The sequence below is a fragment of the Etheostoma spectabile genome, unplaced genomic scaffold (assembly GCF_008692095.1).
Source record: "Etheostoma spectabile isolate EspeVRDwgs_2016 unplaced genomic scaffold, UIUC_Espe_1.0 scaffold302, whole genome shotgun sequence".
In the NCBI taxonomy this organism is placed as follows: Eukaryota; Metazoa; Chordata; class Actinopteri; order Perciformes; family Percidae; genus Etheostoma; species Etheostoma spectabile.
The window spans coordinates 456,191-465,319 of record NW_022605581.1 but is presented as its reverse complement, the minus strand read 5'-3'; the positions used below and the strand labels follow the sequence as shown (position 1 = coordinate 465,319).

The 9,129-nt window shown below is 43.8% G+C and overlaps 1 protein-coding gene across 3 annotated transcripts in view; it reads left to right on the top strand.

The window, feature by feature from the left end:
- hacd4 (3-hydroxyacyl-CoA dehydratase 4) overlaps positions 1 to 9,129 on the top strand; it is a 24,986-nt gene that overhangs the window by 10,718 nt on the left and 5,139 nt on the right. The window contains exon 2 of one of the 3 annotated variants that reach the window (XM_032510987.1): positions 7,702 to 7,776. In XM_032510987.1, coding sequence (XP_032366878.1) covers positions 7,775 to 7,776 — 2 coding nt within the window. In that variant the 5' untranslated portion in view covers positions 7,702 to 7,774. Of the gene's footprint in view, positions 1 to 7,534; positions 7,781 to 9,129 lie in introns of those variants that run through there. The other 2 variants (XM_032510988.1, XM_032510986.1) reach the window with 2 other exon arrangements.

Genomic DNA, 9,129 nt, shown 5'->3' with positions numbered 1-9,129 from the left:
CAAATAAATCAGAAAAAGCGACAAAAACATCGGAACAGCACAACGACAAAAAAAATCAATTTTGACCTGGAAGGACAAATTCATGGTAGACGGGAAGACAACACAAGGGTTAAATAATGCAGATATGTGAAAGGGGGACACCCTAGGTAGCGGTCTGAAGCTTGTCCCCGGGCAGTTATTATATAGAATAAATACTAACACGTTGGCTTGATTAAAACAAAATAAAAACGGAAGTGCATGCTACAGTAAAATGTGTAACCCACAGAAAACCCTAAGAGCTAAACTACCCTAATCCTCAATGGTCAATATATGTATTCCATCAGTCTGCTATTGGTTATTAAGTATGAGACAATAAATAGAGATATTTTAACATGTGGCAATAACTACTTCAGAAGTCCCCAGGCTTGAACATATTTTAGTAGTACCTGTTTTCACCTGTACCGTCCAGGCCCTAGGATATGTACAAAAATGTTAGATTTTTTTTTTTTTTAAATCTATTCATAATTTGACAATCAATATCCGAACAAAGTATTTCCGATCATATCTCCAATCTTAATGGGTAGGCTTTGTTATCGTTAACTTTATGAGAAGTTTCGCCCACTGGGACGGGGATCACAAACTAGAGGAGATGTCCATTGTCGTCCGCTTATCCAGTATTGGGGGGGGGGGGGCAGCAGCTCCAGCAGGGGACCCCAAAACTTCCCTTTCCCGAGCCCCATTAACCAGCTCCGAATGGGGGATCCCAAGGCATAACCAGGCCAGGTTGGAGATATAATCCCTCCACCTAGTCCCGGGTCTTCCCCGAGGCCTCCTCCCAGCTGGACCCTCTACCTAGTCCCGGGTCTTCCCCGAGGCCTCCTCCCAGCTGGACCCTCCACCTAGTCCCGGGTCTTCCCCGAGGCCCACACTCCAATAACCCCAACAGGCATGAAGACCAGACACCGGACAAAGACAACACAAGGACTAAATAGACCAGGTATGGAGAACTAACAAGAGACAGGTGACACTAGGGATGAGGAACAGGTGAAACAAATCCGGGCTGGAAGTAAAAAAAAGACAACACTAGGGAGGAAAAACAGGGATTTCAAAATAAAACAGGAAACAGAACAAAAATACACAACCATGACAGAAAGAAGTAAAGCGAAAGCCCAGATAGGGGGGTCCGGTTATGGTATTTTGAGTTCAGGAGTCTGTTGCTTTAATCTGGCCATTCTGCACCAGATGCTGTGAAACCCCTTGCCAGAGGGTAGCTAAGAAAGCAGTCCATGATGGGGATGGTTGGAGTCCGTTGGGATCTTTTGGGCCTGGGTCAGACAGTGTTGGGGTGCGAGGTCCTGGATGGAAGGCATCAACAACCCGATGATCTGTTCCACTGTCCTCACCACTCTCCGTTCCAGTCTTTCAGTCTGAGGACCCTGCAGCCCCCAAACCGGACAGAGATGCAGATGGTTAGCATGCTCTCTATAGTGCCTCCGTGGAAAGGGTTTAGGAAGAAACGTGAAGACGCTGCTGGGCTCTCTTCACAACAGGGACCACGACAGACTGTGTGGGATCTGCACCCCGAGGAACTTGGTGCTGCTGGCTAATTCCACCACAATGTTGTTGATGAGAATTGTGCTGATTGACAGAGAAACAGTACACAGGGGGGTCCAGCAGCTCATAATATAATAAAAACCCATGAACAAAAGGTTCCAAATAGTACTTGAGCGTTTTTGGTAAACATGTGTTTGCACCTAAAGCCACAAGACACATACATATATACACATATAATCAACAGACAGAAAAAAATTTGATTAGAGGAGATTTTGGTTGTTCCAACTGTGTAGAAGACTTTTTCCCCAAACTGATCTCCAGGTTTTTCTGTCACAGGTCAACAGTGTCAAAAAAAAAACCCGAGTTGTTGCTCCAAACTCCAACTTGACAGGAGCTTAATTACTGAAAACCCAGCCGCACAAACAGGATATATTTAGTGCCCTATTTTAGTGAGATGGCCTGGGGTCTGCGTGTCTATAGGAGATGAAGTTACTTCTGGAGTCCACATTAAAACAGCAGGCGGTCAATCATGTTGGGCTATTAGTCAAGAAGGATTAAGAAGGCGACATAAGTGGTTAATGAGAAGCACACTGAGTCTATTCAGTACACTGATACTGATATACACCCTTTCCTTCCCAACAACATCCACTACTGGAATAAGTGCAGGCCTTTGGTCATATATGTAATATAACATACATGTAATATAGTGTTATGAGCTTTGGGAAGTCATAAAATACCTTGGAAATGCAAACTATGTCTCACAGCACAGTACTATGTCTTCTTTAGCAGCTAATAGAGACTCATTCAGACACTTTAGTGTATCTTCGCAGGTCATTATTAAAGGGCCACTCTACTGATTTCACACAGAAAGATCCGTTTACACATCACCTGGGTCCGTTTTTTGTTATTTTTAGGATCACGGACTGGATCAAATCTTAGAAATGGGCAAAAAGAGGGATTCCGACCAAGATCAGCTCACGCAATCTGATCTTATATTTGATCCGGATCACACCTGCCCTTTGGGTTTTTTCAAAACTTGGAACTGGGTTTGGGATCTATTTGGTCCCAAAAAAAAAAACAGGATTATCCTGATCCCATCAGAAGGGTGGATCCAGTTGTGTTTTTTCGAACCAAATAACATCAGAGAGGTTTTTTTTGTAAGTGAATGATCATAAAATAAAGGTGTACTGATGACCCCCGTATTCTGCCTACCTGTTGTTCTTTGCTGAGCCGGTAGGCTGCACTGTTTGCTCCATTTAAGGCTCTGGAAAACAGGATTTGGTCATCCTGAAATTTGGGCATTTGAATCACAGTGATCCAATCCTATGTTCCTTTAACCCAGGTGTTGTCCTCGGGTCAAAATAGCCCCGTTTCTAAAGGTTTTTACATCAGAAATATGGGTTTCTTACAAATTATCCAAATAACGTGGATGCATGCACCTTATGCATGCAACGTTCTTTGCACAATCGGTAACTTTCATTGAATTGTGGGTGTTTTATTTAATTTTTATAGCATTTGAAACAAATGTTGAAATGGTTTCAAAATGTATCCTGACCCTATCAGTCGAGATAATTCACAGTTCCTGCTTTTTTTTTTTATAGGGATAATGTCAAAAATGCATTGAAAAAAAAGTGCCAAAAAAATGTTTTTTAAACTTTTAAGCAGAATTCCTGGTGGACGGGAGGACAACACGAGGGTTAAAAAATTGTCAAAAAAATAAAAAGGGTGGATTAGGTGATCCTCAAGAGCACAACATGGGATTTACAAATCTGCATCAATTTGATCCTGATTAAGTGTTTTTGAAAAACTGGGCCCGGGAGTACTACTCAGCCTGTAAAAACAGTTATATAATGTCTTCAGTGGCTCTGGGGGGAGTTTTCGGAAGATTTAGGACCTTTTCACCTCTGGATTGAGGGTTGTTGGTGCCGATTTCCTAGATTTAAAGAACGCATTTGACACCATTAATCATGTTCTCCTCGTTCAGCTATATTAATTACACACGTCTAACGTCTACCTAGGCACCATTAAATGGGTAGAATCATCCTCAACCCATCAGTATTGGTTTGTTAGAGTGAACAATCATCAATCAGGTGCTATCTCCTTGCCTGCAGGTGTCCCACAGGGTTCGATGCACTAAATGATTTTGTTCTACGATAAACCAGGTTCATGAAAATCCATAGAGTGCCACCAATGAAAGATCATTGCTTTGCTTTTATTTTCTCTTAAAATGTTTATGGTACAAACTTTCCTTATATGTGAAAACCTACTCGCAATAAACTTTCTTCATTCATTACATATTACATATGTTACATGCTGCACCGCGAGCCCACACTGACTCGAAAACTCGGAAAAGGTCAGCCAGACGTGAGATTTTTTCGCTCACGTTCAAATTGATAAATGCCGAGCTTTGCGTAGGAATCGGCGTACGACCGCGCTACGCCTCTTTTAGGTCGTACGCACGTTTCACGATTGAGGGCCATTGTGTGGGATACCTCAGGGTTCTGTCTCGGGACCTATTCTGTTCCTCTTGTACATATTTCCACTAGGACAGATAATTAGTCAATTGAGTGACATAGTTTACCATCTGTACTGCTCGTTTAAGGAAACTGTCTTCTTTAATCAACTATTTGACGAGTATCAAACAGTGGTTATGACACTTTTCTGCCCCTATGTCGCCCCTGAAGGTCGAATCCCTCAGATAACGCAGCACATTGGTGCTTTGGTGTTTGATTCAGCTATGTTCTTGGAGCTCCACTCTAAACAATCACTTAGGAACTGTTTCTTCCAACTGAGGAATATTTCCAAATTAAGAACACTTGACTAAGGGGGAGTTAGAGATGATCATTCATGCTTTCATTTCGTCACATTTGGATAACTGCAACAGTCTTTTTACCTGTTTGAAAAAGAAGGATCTTTACCGTCTCAAGGCTGTTCAGAACCTTTAACTCAAACTAACAAAGAAGCACACATCACGTCTGTTTTAGCAGCACTCCACGGGTTACCAGTCCAGGATGGAATTCAATTTAAAGTCCTGGTCCTTGCTTTTAGAGCCCTGCACGGTCAAGTTCCTCCATCCATCTCTGACATGATACAGCTACTGTACATACTCCCACCCGTAGTCTGAGGTCATTAGGTCGGAGGCTATAAGTGGTTCCCCGCGCTCAGTTTACAGTTTTTGCACATTGCTTGAACATGTTTTGCAAAACTTGTCTCATTGTGTCAGAACTCTACACACAAGCAAATCACACTGGGAAATAAACCATTCACTATCTATCTATGTCAAATTGAAACTCTCCTTTCAAAACCAAACAATTCTTTGTCAAAATGTCTGCTGGACTGCATCCCATTCTGTATAATAAATGTAAAGGACTGAAACAATTACCTGTCCATATTCATGTTGACGGTCCTCACCCACACCAAGACCTGGCAGCACATGTACCAGAGCAGACATGTAATATCCCTCCTCGCTGGCCTGGCTCAGACCCTCTATGCTGTGACCCTGGTAACTTCTCCTGGCACCCAGGCTGAAGAATACACACAGACGTGTGTAGTCTGTGTTCTGAACTACTGTAACCCTGTTTGTAAAGCAGTCTGAGGTCAAGTGTTCCATGAAGTTTCTTCTAATCACAGAGATGCTGGAGGAAAAGCTGAACCAACGACTATAATTTAAACTCAAAGGTATATTATTACATCATAAACAGCATCATCATACTGTGTATTCAGACCTCTGCCGGATTGATGTATTCTCTCCACCACTAGAGAGCAGAGCAGCCCCATGTCCAGGAAAGACTGGAAACCGAAAGGTTACTGCACACACACACACACACACACACACACACACACACACACACACACACACACACACACACACACACACACACACACACACACACACACCACAACAAACAACACACACACACACACAACACACACACACACGAACGCACCACACTTTAACCAAATGAGGGTTTCAGGGAATTAGGGGCTGTATCCTGTAAACAGGTATTGTCTGTGTACCATATATTTTATTCCTTTGAGCAATAGTAGAACTACAGTTTTGTGAAATGACTGAGCCAAAACAACACCACCGGATTTAATTCCCACTGTACTTGCATCTCTGTGGATTTATTGGCCCTTCTAGTCAAAGGTGTGCTCACCTGGGCCCATGCAGCTGGAACGCTTGTTTGTCTCTGCAGGCGGGAATTTGCACACCGCTGCCTGGAATATTTCTTTCCAATGTGCATTCACTGTGCAACAAACTGGATGAACTTCAGCTACTTTTCGACCGTTTTGTGGCTCTTTGGTCTGAAACTCGACGCTAAAGCCGGCTAGCTTCCCGCTAATCAGAGTGGACCGCGAAACAGAAGCGTTGAAATGAGCGCCGACTCCAGAGTCGCAATAGTGAGAGAAACAAAGTGTCACCCCTGCAGGAGGAAAATTAACCCTCTCCTTGATTTCATGTTGTTTATGGAGAAGGAGAACCAGGAAATTAGTCAAGGGGAAATGCACCCAATCCACGGCTAAGCGCCGTGAATCGCCATGTCGCGTCACATCCTACCATGTGCTGCTGATTTTGTGTTTGTATGTGTGTGTGTCACCACTCACTGTAAACCGAATCTACCTAAGGGTATGAATAAAGTTGCCTCGACGGCATAGATTTAATATCTTATAACAGTGGCTGGTGTAATGGTGTGACAGTGAGTCCACAACAGTGAGTCCTGATCTTCAATAACTGGAAACCCCTCATCCATCCCGGCTGGTGTTTACATTCCCGAGCCCAACGCACGCTCGCCGACCAGATACCGTGTGGAACGGACTAATCCGGACTCCTTTGCTTTTGTCCTCTGTGACTTTAACAAAGGTGATCTCCAAAGCCGTGAACTCCTCAAATGCAGACAGTTTATTAAATGTCCAACCAGAGAGAAGCAGATTTTGGATCACTGTCACACAGTCAGCGATGCTTAACACGCAGTCTGGATGAGTGCACAGAGGCTGTGACGTCTTACATGAGATCAGGACAGCTGTGTCCCATCACGCACCACAAGTGCAACCATGACAAGCCCTGGTTCCCAGCCAAACTACGGTTGCTGAAGGAAGAGGGGTCTAGGAGTGGATACTGGTTTTGAGTCAAAATACAAATTTAGCAAGGCAGTGACAGATGCTAAAAGACAGGACTCTAAGAAACTCCAACAGCATTTCTCAGATAATGACTCGGTTTCTGTCTGGAGGGGCCTCCAGGGCGCTGAGGCCCACAGGAAAAGGTTTGGGTTGATCCCTCTCCACCCAGACACAAACTGTTTGAACTCCTCCCAGGACCTCACACCACAAAAACAGCTTCATCCCTTCCCCCAGACCCCCGCTGACATTGAGTTTTAAGGCCAATTGTCGTGGGTACGTGGAGATACACCGTAGCCTCTCAAAAAATAATGTAACTACAGGTCGAGGCGTCAACAGCTGTGATTGGTCTGTTTGGCCAGGGCTTGGTCGGGTTGCATTTCCCCTGACTCATTTCCTGGTGGGTGGGTGTGTGGGTGTGTGTGTGTGTGTGTGCGTGTGTGAGTCTGTGGTTCATAATTACCATGGGGTGAAACCTGGTCTGGTCTGTTTAACAAAGTCACACTAATGACAGAGTCCCATGTCAATATCCATTGAAAAGCAGTGACCCTAACCCTCAATGTCCTGCCTCAAACACATCTTCACCACGTCATGTGATACTTCACTACATAACGCACAAATATTACTGGGACCTACACGGATGAACATTTAATATGTATATTCACATTATGCACGCCACTACTGACTCTTGCTGTAATAAGTAGACATTGGTCTTAGAATATGTCTGTGTCAGTAACACAAATACAACATGTACACTGTGCCTCACTTCATCCCACAGTATGTAGTGTGTGTATTTGTGCGTTGTTGTCCTTCTCTGCTCTCTCTCCTGAGCCACACACAGAAACCCCTAGTGGGTTTTTTTTGGTTTTTAGGGGCTGGGACTCACGAGTGGAATGTGCACTTCCCACTCGCTGCAAAGTAACTTTACAAATCAGCCAGAGGAAGCACTGCAAAACACAGCCATTGCAGCAATGTCCTGCTCCCAGTCGTGAAGGAGAATGCAGTAAGAGGCTCTCTGTTGTCTCCGTTTACTGGGGGGAAACCGCTGCCGAGCTAACTCCAACTCAGACGGGGATTATGAGCAGCCCCTCTTACAGGACCGCCAACAGGAGACTTCAGAAAGAGAATGTAAGTGAGCAAAGTGAGAGCTCAGTGTCTGATTTTTGTGTGCGTGTTAAGAAATCTCAAATCACATTCAAAGCTTCATTCGCTCTCATCTTTCCAAGCATTCACAGCTAAGTACTGAATAGTAGGCTTAGAGTTCTAATGAATGTCTAATGAGCTCGTAACAGATATGCACCGAGTTGTAAAACTACCCAGGGTGACAGACAGGACTGTACTTCAAACGCGTACCGTGTCATTTACTGCCGCCTGCTGTCTCTCAATCAAAACAATCATACCCCCAAATAACAGGTTGTAACATTATAATGTTATGGTACAGTTTAGCCACCGAGCATTAGCCTCAGCCATTTGTCAGCGTAGCACATTGTAGTCATCTGGATCGATAATACATAATAATAAATCAGGTCTCGGCTGTATTAATGTGTTGCAATGTGGCATGTAATCAACGAAGAAATGAGCCTGTGGCGCAGACTTTTTGTTTTTTTATTTACTGTAATTTTTTGTGTGACATTGTATGATTTACATTTGGGATAATGGGAGTAGACAACTCAACAACAAAACATATAACGTAGGTAAAGTCATTTTTTTTAGACATGCAAAAATATGACATATTACATCTTTAAATGTAGTTTTGTGCATTTCATTTGTATTTGTGCTGACATCCTGTGCTATGAAGGCATATCAGTTTACTCTGTCTGAATGATATATAGTAAACCTGTAGATAAATCCGGCTCAACAGACGCTATCTGTCACTGCGGCCGGGGCTTATCTCTGCCCGGAACGGTTATGATTGGATTAAAGAAATACAAACATACAGCTTTTTTTTTTTTAATTCATGCTCCTTACGTAACACCTTGAACGGAGCATTTCAATTTGATTCCAGTTGTATTGCACCCAAAGGAAGGAGTAATTACGCAATATAGTTAAGCTTCTTTCTCCATTCTGGGTTCCAAAGGGGGTTCAAGGAAACCCATTTCGGCCGCTTGAACCCTCTCAACACCGTACTCAGATACGGGGGGGGGGGGGCAAGGAATTCCTGGAGAGAGCTAGGCTTCCAATTTATTCTACATGTAAACTAAGCTAATCCCTCCGTGGCTCCAGCAGAGCAGTTAGCAGGGCTGTGGTACTCGAGTCCGGCCTTGGACTCAAGACCGTTTTTCTATGGTCTCGGACTTGTCTCGTACTCGCTAGTATTTGGACTCGGACTTGTCTCGGTCTCGGTCTCTGGTCTTGCCAGATCTGGCTTTAGGGCTTTTGATCTCGACCGAGTCCAGGTGTCTTTATTATGTTGATAATAATATTGGGAGGGAAAGTGAAACCCAAAATGATTGTCTTGATACTGTCATGCATGAGACCTTT